This window comes from Mytilus trossulus, chromosome 10 (genome assembly GCF_036588685.1).
Source record: "Mytilus trossulus isolate FHL-02 chromosome 10, PNRI_Mtr1.1.1.hap1, whole genome shotgun sequence".
NCBI lineage: Eukaryota > Metazoa > Mollusca > Bivalvia > Mytilida > Mytilidae > Mytilus > Mytilus trossulus.
In genome coordinates, this window is record NC_086382.1 from 56,386,947 (window position 1) to 56,401,990 (window position 15,044).

The 15,044-nt window shown below is 32.1% G+C and overlaps 2 protein-coding genes across 3 annotated transcripts; one reads left to right on the forward strand and one right to left on the reverse strand.

Annotated features, from left to right (window-relative positions):
• Positions 1–6,310: 6,310 nt before the first annotated feature.
• Positions 6,311–10,249, reverse strand: LOC134686384 (uncharacterized). Its single transcript, XM_063546053.1, has 5 exons — positions 10,161–10,249; positions 8,998–9,179; positions 8,378–8,503; positions 7,693–7,872; positions 6,311–6,653 (listed from the first exon to the last, which is right to left on the reverse strand). The coding sequence occupies exons 1-5, from the start codon at positions 10,161–10,163 to the stop codon at positions 6,446–6,448; spliced, it is 699 nt and encodes a 232-aa protein (XP_063402123.1). The 5' UTR covers positions 10,164–10,249; the 3' UTR covers positions 6,311–6,445.
• Positions 10,250–10,414: 165 nt separating this feature from the next.
• LOC134686385 (uncharacterized) lies at positions 10,415–13,149 on the forward strand. 2 transcript variants are annotated; one of them, XM_063546054.1, is made up of 5 exons: positions 10,415–10,533; positions 10,763–10,923; positions 11,220–11,318; positions 12,092–12,280; positions 12,675–13,149. In XM_063546054.1, the coding sequence occupies exons 1-5, from the start codon at positions 10,531–10,533 to the stop codon at positions 12,895–12,897; spliced, it is 675 nt and encodes a 224-aa protein (XP_063402124.1). In that variant the 5' UTR covers positions 10,415–10,530; the 3' UTR covers positions 12,898–13,149. The 2 variants fall into 2 exon arrangements, with proteins under 2 accessions (XP_063402124.1, XP_063402125.1); XM_063546055.1 differs by lacking the exon at positions 10,415–10,533 and adding an exon at positions 10,575–10,597.
• Positions 13,150–15,044: the final 1,895 nt, after the last annotated feature.

The following is a 15,044-nucleotide window of genomic DNA, read 5'->3' on the forward strand; positions in this document are numbered from 1 at the left end:
TTTTACGAATTAAGATTTCATTGGTTTATCTTATTTTCCATTATAAAAGAAAGCATGTCTTGCGAGAGGTTTGGCATACCATTTAACCAGGTTTAACCCTATTTATTTAAGCCAGGAATATGGCAGTTATTATCAAATAGTTCGTTGTATGTGTGTTGGCGGTTTTTTTTTGTGGTAAATTGTGAAGTGTTTCAATAACTACATGTAGTTATCTAATCCGAAATTACTCTGATGTCCAACGACTGTTTTGGCAGACAAGCTTGGGCCGTGTGACGTCAGAGCTTGTCCCATATCAAAAAAATGATATTTGCCCGTCCAAAATGGATGCGCCGCTTCGTTGCTTCTAGGGGCGACTGACGGCCTTGGAATTATATAAATCAGGCATCAATCTGTTAATTTTTCATTTATCTCTTCATTCATTTCACCCTTTATATCCCCCTATTTTAACAGTTTTCTCAGTGACGCATCGATTCTGGTATTTTAACTTTCATTTTGAAAGTTTGTCATGTGATCAACGAGAAAAAGTAAGGCACAATGTATTATGGGAGCTGATGACCCTAGGTCAATGTGAATACATAATCTAACATCTCGTTCATTTACGATGCAAGTACGGTCCGAGTGCTTCCGATTGTTATCATTATTGGCTACTGAATGTTTAATACCGATCTCCTGTAAAGAAGATTAAGAAATATACACAATCCCGAAATTAGCATAAATATTTGAATAATTTCAGTCTCGAGGCCGCCAACTATGAAACTATGAACTGTGAAAACTATTAAAATAGGGAAAATAATGGGTGGCAGGTAGGTGAAACTTACATGAATGAAGAGATAAATAAAAAATGGACAGATTGATGACCGATTTATATAATTCCAAGGCCGTTAGTTGGCCCTAGAAGCAACGAAGCAGCGCATCCCTTTAAGACGGGCAAATATCCACTTTATGATATGAGACGAGCTCTGACGTCCAACGACTCCACCTTGTCTGACAAAACAGCCGTTGGACGTCAGAGTAATCTCGGACTAGAAGTTATCTACACGACGTAGATTATGCCTTGGATTGACTTTTTTCTATTTCAAACAAATGATTTGCGAGTTATTCAATCAACCAGTAAGGTTTTATCCCATATTGTTCCGTTGCTTTTCTCGTACTTTTTGTGTTTCCATCGGGTTTAGTCTATAATCTATATTTGTTTTCGCCGAAGCGATTTATGACTTTTAAACTTAAAATGCAAAATGAAGTTAAGGAATTTCTTTCGAGAGCAGATAGATAAAATTATAAGAAATCTTCAGTCATACAAAGCTAGTTAATTTGAGATTCACAATGATTTTTTAAAGTTTGGTAGCGATGCACTTGTGGATTCACTTGTTTATCTCTTCACCATTATTACTGACATTGAAGCTGTTCCTGGTGATTGGCAAAATGGCATCATCAAACCCCTACTCAAAGCTGGGTCTGTCTATTATATTGATAACTATAGGGGGATTACTTTAACGTCTAATGTGTAAAAGGTATATTCGAAAAGTTTGGTGGAATCTGTTATGACCTACTTAGAAGAAAATAATATTTTAGGCAAGGTTCAGGGAGCATTTAGAAAAAATAGAAGAACAGATGATCATATTTTTACTCTACAAGGTATTTGTTCTATACGAAAAGCTAAAAAATATAAAACACTTTTCGCTTTTCTAGACCTATTAAAAGCTTTTGATAGAGTCTGGCAGGATGGCTTTTCTATTTATTGTGGAAAACTGCCATTCAAGGTGAATTGCCTATTATTTGCTGATGATGAAGTCCTTATCGGGAAGTCCGAGGCGGAACTACATCGTCTGCTTGATATAACAGCTAATTTTGCTTCAAAGTGAAATCTAAAATGTAACCAAAACAAATCCAAAGTTATGATAATAGGTAAGCGTTTAGATAAGGATCAGAAGTAGCAATTAGGTAACCTGCTCTGGCTTGAGGAAGCCAATGAAAACAAATATCTGAGTTTATTTTACGCGTTCTTTGACTTTTGCCTAAAAGCTAAAAAATATAAAACATTTTTAGCTTTCTAGAACTATCAAAAGCTTTCGATAGAGTCTGGCGTGATAGCCTTTTCTATTTATTGTGGAAAACTAGCATTCAAGGTAAGTGTAGGAAACTGCTCAAATCACTTTACAGTAATGTACATAACAAAGTTTTGTTTGGTGATTGTGAACCAGGTTTCTTTGATCAATAATTTGGCTTGAAACAAGACTGTGTTTTGTCTCCGGCTCTTTTCTCTGTTCTAATAAATGACCTCGTAAGCATGCTCGAAGCCAACAATGTTGGTGCCGACCTATCCTCACAACTAGTGAATTGCCTTTTATTTGCTGATGATGTAGTCCTTATCGGGAAGTCCGATGCGGACCTACATCGTCTGCTTGATATAACAGCTAATTTTGGTTCAAAGTGGAATCTAAAATTTAACCAAAACAAATCCAAGGTTATGATAATAGGTAAGCGTTTAGATAAAGATAAGAAGTAGCAATTATGTAACCTGATCCGGCTTGAGGAAGCCAATGAATACACATATCTCGGGGTTTATTTACGCGTTCTTTGACTTTTGCCTACCATATAAATCGTTACTTAAAAGATAACTTCGAGCGCAATCTCAATTATATGACTAAGTAACTAAATGAGCACGGATCTTTCAATCGCATATTCTTCGGAGATGCCCTCTGGAACTCGGTAATACGGCCATATATCGCACACGGTTGTGCTGTGTAGCTGCCGTCATCAGTTTCAGGCAAACAAATTCTTGAAACTTACAATATAAATCGGCGAAATCCATTTTAAGTACTAATATGAATATCCCTAAGTCGGCTCTGTTCGTAGATTAAGTTGGGAACCGATAAATAATTTCCTTGATAGACAAAGGGTGTCTCATTTTGCTAGAATTCGTGACCTAGATAAGAATAGATTATGTCGAATCATATTTGACGAGCTAAAGGGCTTAGCGCTACATCGAGAATGGGGATATCCCCAGTATATGAAAAATATGTTTGATACTGTTGGTCTTGATCTTTTTTTACAACTGAAATGCTAACCTGAATATTTTCAAACAGTTTTTTGGAAAGTTTGTTCGTGAAAGAGAATTTCAAGTTATAAGAAATAAAAATAGTCTAAATGCGTTTTTCAAATTTAACCTTGCGTCAGGTAGACAGTCTTATTTGTCAAACTTGATCGATTTTAAGTCTTCAAGGTTAAAATTGTTAGCACATACAAATTGTTTACCCATGAATCAAGTTTGGTATAGAATGTGCGAGACTCAAATTTGTCAAATGTGTTCATGCAAATCTGAGGAGTCCGTGGAACATTTCGTTCTCGAAGTTTCTGAATATTCTGCTATACGAAATAAGTATTTTGCCGATATTAATGAGAACCTAAGTACTTACATCCCCGACTTTTGCCTCACAGAGTTACCGTTCTACGAAAAATTAAACATACTGCTAGGTGAATATTTTTATAAGGTTGATTCAAATGTTTGTAAACATGTTGACACTTTTAGTAAAAAGATGTTGAGTGAAATGTTCACTTACAGATCTTCACTTTTAGAAAATTAAGCTAACTGTGATTTACGTGTGCAACTTAATTGATGTGATCTCTAAATGTTGAGATTTTATATTAATATATAATGCTGTTATGTTTTACATGAATGTTGACTTGTTTTAAAAAAAAAAAATATTTTTTAACTTTGATATTGTCCTATGTGTATTTTTATTTCATTGTACTTTATTCATTGTATATGCTCTTGCACGCATTTGTGGTTACCCTACCTGCAAGTGCCCCCGTTGTAAAGGGCTAGTTTCTTATTAAATATAAATATATATATATATATAAACAAACGCTTACTACTGTTGCCTTTATGTATCATTATGTAAAAAACATGACATAAATCAGACCGCAAAACAAGGAGAAACAAAACGTATTAGCTAAAAGAGCATATATATAATTAAATGTTTTTAAAAAAGAAGAATGTTACAATTAAACTTATCTTGCATTTAAAATGACAGGTCGTCTTACTATTCTTTTACAATGGATAATAATTTCAACCAAGTATAATAAGGTCAGAATGTCACTATGAATACTTAGAATCCCTGAAAGTACAAAAGTAAGTCGATTCTTAGGTTTGACTTGGTTAAACTTATTATATTGAATGAATAATCTTATAGTAATTTATGTTTTTTTTTGTCCTTTCATAGAGATTAATAAATATACTTAATTGTAAATACTGTAAAGTGATATTATGTTTTCGTATATAATCACACCATCAGTATCATATGCTCGTCCTTAAATTATGTAAATTGCGGGATTTTTTGTAGAATGACCCACTTGCCAAATAGTTTTGTCAAAATTTAGAACCTAAGCACAGCTGATATATTTTCACATTTAATTTGAAATGGAAACCCATTTTTTTATTCCGTTAAAATATGTTATTAGAAATTGTTATGTTATTTAACCTTCGCAGATTATGCATTATATTCTCTCCTTACCCTAAAACATTTTTTTTAAATTTCATTAATTCAACACGCATAACAAAGATATTTTACACAATTACACAATGACAATGTATAAGTATAGAGCCACGCCAAAAGACTGTTACTAAACATGGTATACAGGTTAAATCTCCATTAACTGCAAACTACTGCATATCTAAGTTTAGAAGCACATAACTAGGGTCCAGAGAGGGATGGCAGCAGTGAGAACATTTACAAGGTACATATAAAATCTCAGAAAACTTCACTCAATATATTATAAAACAAATTATTTTACAGACAATTCTAATGTTATTTTAAATTTTACCCAAACTTTGTTTTAATACTGTTGATTCATTTATTTTCGTGGGCACAATTTTCGTGGATGAAGGAAAACTTGCACATTCGTTGTTTTGCCGAAGTCTTTATGCAAGCCTTAAGAAATTTTTTATTCGATGAACATACGTGGTTCACACTTTACCCACGAAATCAACGAAAATTGGTATCCAATGAATAATAATGAATAATAAATAGATTCGGCGAAAACACACATGTATTAAAGAATAAACCGAAAGGAGACACTCAAGTACGAAAAAAGCAACGGAACATTTTAGGATAAAATCTAATTGGTTGATAGGATAACTCACAAATAAGTTATTTGAAATAAGAAAAGCCAACCCAAGGCAAAAACCATATCGTGTAGATAACTACATAAAGTTATTAAAACACTTCACTATATACCGACTAAGAAGACACAAAAGAGGTTATCAAAAAATAAAAAAAAAAGAACAAGGCCAGATGTGTATGTCCAAACGATCATGCAAAGGGTTTGGTATTGACAATGATAAAACTATTCGAAATAACCACATTGACGATGATTCAATTCATTTAAGGTTACCATACCGCTGTCAATATAGAGCGAACCTTATACCATACCGTATTTATAAGGTTTCAATATTACCAATGTGAAACGATTCAAACGAAAAACATGAACAGCCAAAAAAATTGTCAACATGCGACTTCTCTTACTAACGAAACAATATCTTAAGAAAAAAATTTGAAAACAAAAAATTATTTTGCCTCTTAAATTTTAAAGTCTACTCCAGATTTAATCAGTCCAACTGTTCAAACATAGTAATGACATATTTATTAAGTTCTGTATACCGAAAAGGACGGATAAGAAAGAAGGCAGTTCATCCTTAAACTAAAAATGTATGTAGGACAGGGTGTCAGATACTAATATAATAATATATTATATCACTATATAGGTTATAATCGGCTGATGACAAAGTCTGGTTTTAATGAACTTTTTTAGGAAAAATATTCTCATATCGACCGCATGCATATTCTTTAATTGTGATATAAGCCCTGTCAATTTGACAAAAATAGAACAAACATTCATTTGATTGGTGTTAACTATTTTAATTGTATGTAGGACAGAGGTGCAATATACTAAAAGTATAAGAGAGGTGACAGATAGTCATACAAAAGATATTCCAGAAGTTGAAAAACATTGGTTAGCAATAAAAAACGACAACATACAAAAACAGTGCTCAAGACACAGCATAGAAACAAAAGACTGGAAATCATGAACCTAACCTAACCCGATGTGATCTTAGGTGCTCCTGAAGGGTGGACATAGTTTGATCTCCATGTGACACCCGTAAATATTTATAAATGCCGATACACCTCTTCTGAAAAAGGAATGAAAAAACCCTTCAAGATTCGTCAAATCTATTTTTTTTACAACATGATAAAATTCATTTGTATAGTTTAGGTTCTTGTCATTTATAATAGATAATAGAAGTACAATATTTAAAGCTATTTTTATTAAATACTATTGTTATGGTTTGTTAGTAGACATAAACATAAAAGACAATACACATAAATGATTAGGATGAAATATATTGCACATGCCCTTGTAAGTGACTCAATAATGTTCTTTCACTTTATAGAATTCTTTTTGTTGTGAATGTATCGTCACATCCAACCTTTACACAACTACATGCTGTTGGGATCTTCTCGGCATGGAGAGTTATTCTTCCATTGTCACTAGGGCATAACACTGCCATGGTTCTGGTGACGTAATTGGTTGGTCGGCAGTAATAATCCTTTTGTGGGGCATAATGGAATCTACATTTTGTTGTTCTCTTATGGCTGTAAAATTAAAAGTAAGAACAAATTAAGTTAACATAAATATGATAATTTTTTGCTGGAATTACGTTAAATGAGATGCAGGCTACACTCCAATGATACAAATAACCCAAGGTATATAATGAAAGTGAACACAAGTCTTCAACGCTAGACATATGTGATGGGCGGCTTTCATTTCCATAGTTTTTATTTTTTGGTAATTCCCCTCCCCCATTTTCAATTGTGTTTCCTCATTATTCTCTATTCCTTATTTTTTTGGACTATTTTTCTTTTCTTTTTTCACCGATTTTCTGCATTTTTTGTCCTTTATCCTCTATCCTGTAAAACCCACCCAGACTTAATGTGTCTCATACATTTACGATGGGGTAAAACAATACATGTAGATTAGAAAAAAACACAGACTGATTACTAGCTATAAGGGACAAGATCGAAAAGTATGGGAAGAGAGAGATCGTTAATAATTCGTTAAAAAAGATATCGGGGACTGTCGAAAGTAATAGACAATACAACAGACATTACCAACCACTTCCATCCGACACCTATTGATAAAGTACAATAGACAAACAACAAGGAATAGGGTTGATATAGACTAACATGAAACTGGTCCACTATTGTTGGGCCATCGCAGTTCAACATGCGCAAATATGTATGTTTTAGAATATGAAATTTAGAAACTCATTAACTGGACCAACACACACATTACAATCTAGGGATTACCACAAATATGAATCATTAGGATCAGTAACACGTACATAGTCACGTTTGGACTCTATATCAGTTTAGCCTTACTACAGTAGCATGTCTTTTTTCTTGGATTTGGTGCCATTTGATTCAGAAATATTTAACGTTTTTTCTCTCTCATTTTCTGTATTCAATCGTTCATTATGAAAACATGAATAAGATGAAGTGTTACTTATACTTAAGAAAGACATCCACCAAATTCTAAACAAAACTTTCTTCTATTTTTACATTATTTTTGGTTGATCTTAGTGTTAATTGTTTTATAACTAAATGATATGTTTGAGACTAAAAATTAACTCACCCTATACACTCCACTTTATAAATTGTTTGGACTCCTTGTTCGCTTAAAACGACTTCACAAATTTCATCCCCCAGTTTTTTACCAGTCATTATTTGGTTGATGGATCTATAAATATGGGTCACAGGTGTGCGCACTTCTCTGCACATAGGAAATTTATGGATCTTTGCCATTTTCGTCATTCTGAAATAAAAACATGGTTATATTTATCTAAATCATTTTGTTCTAATGCAGTTTTTATCACGAAATAGAAGAATATTGTAAGACATGTTAACAGATGGTAAAGTTTAAATAACTGTGAAATGTTACTAGTAGTACTGCAAACAGCATTAATTCGATATAAAATGTGTTCAAAATTAAAAATAGCATCATTATCTCTGCAATATTCTAAAAAAAGAAATAATTAAAAGAATCTGAGCTCTATTTTGTGATTGTGAGTATTTATTTCCTACAAAAGAACCAACCAGATAGAAAACATTGAAATGTGTTTATGTAAAAGATTAGTATCAGCTCCAAATTGAACAAGAGTTCAACTTTCAAAAAACAACTCATTTAGGTGCTATGGGTTTAGAATGAAACAAAAAGAAATAATATGCACTCTGACCGTTCCGTGTAAAGACATTTCTGAAGAAACCATTTTAAAATTGCAGTGGTGACTTAAAATTTTCTATTTTTAAAATGTATTTACCCAGTTCCTCTGACATCCTCTACTGCATTTTGTTTAGAGAATATGTGTTTTGAGACACCATCGCATTCTTTGCTGTGTTTTAAGTAATTCACAAAACTTCCATCTGAGTCTGTCATTGCTTGACGGCTGTAAGAGAGAGTTTTATTTAAATCTCATCAAATATCAATCACATCTTTAATGTCAAGGCTGTTCAATAAGCTTTTACTGTATGTAGAGATAAGATGTTTTAATTGGTATGAGGCAGTAAGATGATTTATTTAGTATTAAATGGAAGCATAATTTGCCTCATCTACTTATATTTATATTAAAACACAATGACTGCTATGCTATACAAAATGATGAAATATCGGAGCTAGCGATTGTTTTTTTTTAATTTGTATTTGTTTTTGTCTTAAGTGAAGCGTGTGTGTGAATTCTGATCCTTGATCTTTACGTTTTGCACTTTTTGTTGTAACATATCACCAAAGTTTTAATGGACTTTAGGTAAACCTCAACGATTACCTCGAGAATCTCATTTATTTTCTCAGAAGTGCTCTCATTATATTTTTAATTATTGCATAATCATGGCATCTATGATGAGTTTATTTATTAATAACATTTTGAATGATAAGAGTACTTACATGTTATATCTAACGTAGTTTTCTGGGACCTTACTCTTATCACATATCCATTCCTGTGGTGGTAGACATTGTCTATACAACAAGTCGTATTTCTGACAGAGCTGAAATTTCTTACTCATCGGATTAGGGAGAGCAGTTGCAAGCGTCACAGCTATGACAGCAATGTACAGTTGAAGTGGAATCTGAGAAAAAATCAACACATGTTTTAAATGAATGTCGTACAGCTATCTTTGGTTTCATCTATTTAATGATAAGTTTTGGTCACAGGAATAATATGCGTAAAGATTATCAAGCATTACTACTAATACTTTTATATATGTAAACAAGCTATTAATATTTTCAAATAAATGAAAATACATCATGCTCAAATAAACGAACCACTACTAGTTGAATATATAAAGTTGAAGTGGAACCTGATAGAAAATAAATACATATTTTCTAAATAAATGTCTTTAGGCTATCTTTTATTTAGTAATTCAATAAACAGTTTTGGTTACAGTGATACAATTATTTGAAGATTAACATGCAATACTATTTATATTGTTTATATATTCAAATCCCATTTTCTTAAATATCTTCAATAGAACAAGAAGACATCGTGTCCAAATAAACGAACCACAAGTAGCGAAATAGTAAAAACAGAGACACTTATATATATTTATATATACACAGGTATAAGCAGATGAGGTATGAGTGCCAATGACACTCACCATTCTAGTCAAAATTTATAAAAGTAAACAACTAAAGGTTATATACATGCATTTATGTCTCTTGTAATAAAAGTTGATGATCATAATTAAAACATTCGTTTGATACAAAGATTTCTTTAAAATGAAGAAATTTTCCGAAACATTTATCTTACAAAAGTTTTTTTTTATATAAAAAAAAATGTTTTTAATTTCACTGCGATCTTTTTCAAAAAGTAGAAAAAACTTGTTCACAAAAGTTACCTAAATATAAGTAGTTCCTGTAATATTTACCATTTGAAGACTTTGATATATAGGTAAATTCAGAATAGAGTTATGTATACAGAATATTTCCCTAACAAAATATAGTTTTTTCCAAATAGAACATTTTAATACTTAGAGTATCTTTTGAGGTGTTCAAACATTTTCATCTAATTATAAGTATATCTTTTTACATTAATTTAGATTACATCTTACCATTGTTATTTCTTGTATCGAATCAAAATTAAATCTGATTTATAAACTAGAAAATACGGATATTTATATGCATAAACGAGGAAATTAACCTCTACGGTTTTGTAACATCGTTATTTGATTCGTCCTTTTATTTGTACGTTATACACTGATGTATTACTTAAAAGTCTTAAGGCTATGTTAACAAAATAAAAGTTACGTCACAACACATAATTTTTATCATATACATGCTCTATGGTTTTGACTATTTGACGTAATAGTGTCCTAACGAGCTGCGATTGGCTTTAAAATCCTTTTCCTCATGGCACTAGAATACATAAAAGAAACGAAATTTTGAGTATTTAGAAAGAACAGTTGTTCGACAGATATTAAGATGGTAAGAGAAGTATTCTTTAATTAATGATATTTTAGTTTAGTAAAGCTGCATACACTATTATATTGTAAGTTAACACATTTTATATAAAAATCATTTTTAGATGATTGGTAATATAAAAGTAAAGTATAGCACTGTAATATTTAACATTGGTTCTTTTATATCAAGACATTTTATTTACAAATGTGAATGAAATCGTGTTATAACAATTGTAAACTTATCTTTTATCTAGATGACTATGTTTATTGTTTGGTTTGCGGTACTAGGAGTCACTGGAGCTTACAAGTGTATGGATCCTCCAGAAATGCATTGGCCTGATAAGGTCAGAATATGTGATGGAGAATTTGGAAGTAGTCCTGGATGTAATGATGAATATACAGTCCCGTATAACCAGTAGGTACATCCTTGAGCCAGAAATATTCTAGACACATTACAAGTATTATTAAACTTCCTAACTTAAAAAATTGAAAATTGCACTTGAATGATTTTCAACAGATTTTATGAATTAAAACTGTGTATGTATTTAGCAGCAGTCGATTTCTAATTTATATGACTATCCGAATATTAGATTTTTACATCAATTTCGTAAAGGTTTGTTGTCTAATTGCTTGTAATAAAGAATTTGCTCAACTCTATATTTTATTAATCGCTTCGTATGGATTTTATTTTCATTTGTATCTATTTTTCAGCTATCATATAGAAAGCGCCCTTCAAGCTGACAGAGATCTTCTATCCTTCGTTGAGGATTCTTGTAAAATATACTCTCCAGAACTTCCCCTTGAATATGAGTAAGTTTTGATTAATATCTATCAGTAATTATAATGACATTCGCCAAAATCGAAGGGCTATATGTTGTAACGAGGTTGTGTGTTACTTGTTGTTATCTGAATGTTCCAAATTCCTCAAAAAGGATAACCAACTTTCTTAATAGATATAACAAATCATCAATGAAATAATATTTATCAATTTCATCCTTCCGAATCGATCACCTTGCTTTATTTTCTTCAAGAGCGCCTAAACACAAAATATTGAAAAACCAAAAATGTATAGATAAATGAAAAAGTTATGAGCTATGTCACTATAATGGACATTAAACGAATGTTTTATACATTGATAAATATAATTAAGATGTATTCTCATTAGATATTTTATTAAAACACAGTCATATCATTTATGACCACTTTTGTATTACTACAAAGTAATAGCATTCATCAACAATATGATATTACAACACAGTCAGAACATTTATCAACACTTTTTTTTACTACAAGTCATCCACACTGTGTTATTACCACACAGAGACGTCATGACAATCGTTCTCACCGTGTGGTTTCAATACAATCATCAAATCTTTTCATAACGTCTTATGACATCAAAGTTCTAAATTTTAACAGCATTTTATTATTACAAGAAAGTTACAACATTTAATCGCAACGTGTGATATTTCAACAAAGTCAAATATATGGTTATGAAATTACCTGGACGGCTAGAAATCATAAGAAACATATAGTCTATTATTTTTCTATTCCGTACAAATTTATATGATTCCCCCCCTTTTTAGACAATGTCCAATTGATGGTGGTGATCTTGGAAAAACGCTAGGCAGATGTGAGAAAGTTTGTGATGGCAATTATGTTAATGTAACAGCTGTGAATGTGCAAATGGTAGACGAAAAAACAAAAAGCTTAAGATGGAGCAAATGTTATGTTATACGTCCATGGGAACAGAAAGTTTACTATATGAAGTGCAAGTAAGTAGTTATATCACTCAAAGCTGTTTTTTCTAATGAACTTTTTTCAATTTTCAATTATTATTATCATTGAAGTAGAGGTGGTATCAAAAAGTCAAATATATCACTCAAAGCTGTTTTTTCTAATGAACTTTTTTCAATTTTCAATTATTATTATCATTGAAGTAGAGGTGGTATCAAAAAGTCAAATATGTTCACATGTATTGATTGTGATACTTCGTTTAATATCTTATCAACCTTTCTTCTCTATTTATTTTTCAAGTTTACTAATTGGTAAATGATGAGGTTCAGGCTCATCTTCTTAAATACTTTATTATGTTTGATGGAAATTGAAGATTACAGGCTTCTTTATCTAAATCAAAAAATTAGTTATTTGATTTTTTTTTAATTTCAGAAGTGATCGACCTACTTTTGAGAGCAGTTCATTTAAGTGTGTTCCAGACAACTTTATCAGACGTAGGGTTGCTGTTTTCTGTCCAGAATTCAAAGAACACCAATGTCAAAAAGTGGACCTCGAATTACCAACTAATTGTGCTGCAAGCCGATTTGAATGTGTCCAACCGAAGAAAACAAAGCAACAAAGCGTAGACAGCTTTTTCGATTCATTGTTTTTGTAGTTCAGTCTTTTAAAGAACTATCCGCACAGTGTGCTGCAGGTCGATTCTAATGGTGTCATAAAAACCATTCTGAACAGACGAAAAAGATGAAATGCCTTCAATTGTGACCTCACATATTAGAAAGTTTTGTATTTAAATCCATGCAGACTGTGATATTTTGTTGTTTTTTTTGTAATATTGTGCACATCATCATCCATTATGCCATGTTCTTGTAATAGTGACTAATGTATAAATAAAATATAATATTTTATATATCTGTGTCTGGTAGTTTATTTTCCCCCTGTGTAGGATAGTTAGTAATTGACATTAGTTAAAGAGATTTTATTACGAATTAAGATTTCATTGGTTTATCTTATTTTCCATTATAAAAGATAGCATGTCTTGCGAGAGGTTTGGCATGCCATTTAACCAGGTTTAACCCTATTTATTTAAGCCAGGAATATGGCAGTTATTATCAAATAGTTCGTTGTATGTGTGTTGGCGTTTTTTTTGTGGTAAATTGTGAAGTGTTTCAATAACTACATGTAGTTATCTAATCCGAAATTACTCTGATGTCCAACGACTGTTTTGGCAGACAAGCTTGGGCCGTGTGACGTCAGAGCTTGTCCCATATCAAAAAAATGATATTTGCCCGTCCAAAATGGATGCGCCGCTTCGTTGCTTCTAGGGGCGACTGACGGCCTTGGAATTATATAAATCAGGCATCAATCTGTTAATTTTTCATTTATCTCTTCATTCATGTCACCCTTTATATCCCCCTATTTTAACAGTTTTCACAGTGACGCATCGATTCTGGTATTTTAACTTTCATTTTGAAAGTTTGTCATGTGATCAACGAGAAAAAGTAAGGCACAATGTATTATGGGAGCTGATGACCCTAGGTCAATGTGAATACATAATCTAACATCTCGTTCATTTACGATGCAAGTACGGTCCGAGTGCTTCCGATTGTTATCATTATTGGCTACTGAATGTTTAATACCGATCTCCTGTAAAGAAGATTAAGAAATATACACAATCCCGAAATTAGCATAAATATTTGAATAATTTCAGTCTCGAGGCCGCCAACTATGAAACTATGAACTGTGAAAACTATTAAAATAGGGAAAATAATGGGTGGCAGGTAGGTGAAACTTACATGAATGAAGAGATAAATAAAAAATGGACAGATTGATGACCGATTTATATAATTCCAAGGCCGTTAGTTGGCCCTAGAAGCAACGAAGAAGCGCATCCCTTTAAGACGGGCAAATATCCACTTTATGATATGAGACGAGCTCTGACGTCCAACGACTCCACCTTGTCTGGCAAAACAGCCGTTGGACGTCAGAGTAATCTCGGACTAGAAGTTATCTACACGACGTAGATTATGCCTTGGATTGACTTTTTTTCTATTTCAAACAAATGATTTGCGAGTTATTCAATCAACCAGTAAGGTTTTATCCCATATTGTTCCGTTGCTTTTCTCGTACTTTTTGTGTTTCCATCGGGTTTAGTCTATAATCTATATTTGTTTTCGCCGAAGCGATTTATGACTTTTAAACTTAAAATGCAAAATGAAGTTAAGGAATTTCTTTCGAGAGCAGATAGATAAAATTATAAGAAATCTTCAGTCGTACAAAGCTAGTTAATTTGAGATTCACAATGATTTTTTAAAGTTTGGTAGCGATGCACTTGTAAATTCACTTGTTTATCTCTTCACCATTATTACTGACATTGAAGCTGTACCTGGTGATTGGCAAAATGGCATCATCAAACCCCTACTCAAAGCTGGGTCTGTCTATTATATTGATAACTATAGGGGGATTACTTTAACGTCTAATGTGTACAAGGTATATTCGAAAAGTTTGGAGGAATCTGTTATGACCTACTTAGAAGAAAATAATATTTTAGGCAAGGTTCAGGGAGCATTTAGAAAAAATAGAAGAACAGATGATCATATTTTTACTCTACAAGGTATTTGTTCTATACTAAAAGCTAAAAAATATAAAACACTTTTCGCTTTTCTAGACCTATTAAAAGCTTTTGATAGAGTCTGGCAGGATGGCTTTTCTATTTATTGTGGAAAACTGCCATTCAAGGTGAATTGCCTATTATTTGCTGATGATGAAGTCCTTATCGGGAAGTCCGAGGCGGAACTACATCGT

Bases quoted from the DNA above. Each gene is read 5' to 3' on its own strand.
- LOC134686384 (XM_063546053.1), bottom strand. The intron at 7,873-8,377 runs GTAAATACATTT...TTTTTATTTCAG, and splicing joins GAGGATGTCAGAGGAACTGG to AATGACGAAAATGGCAAAGA. The intron at 6,654-7,692 runs GTGAGTTAATTT...TTAATTTTACAG, and splicing joins TATAAAGTGGAGTGTATAGG to CCATAAGAGAACAACAAAAT.
- LOC134686385 (XM_063546054.1), top strand. The intron at 10,924-11,219 runs GTAGGTACATCC...TCTATTTTTCAG, and splicing joins TATACAGTCCCGTATAACCA to CTATCATATAGAAAGCGCCC. The intron at 11,319-12,091 runs GTAAGTTTTGAT...CCCCCTTTTTAG, and splicing joins GAACTTCCCCTTGAATATGA to ACAATGTCCAATTGATGGTG.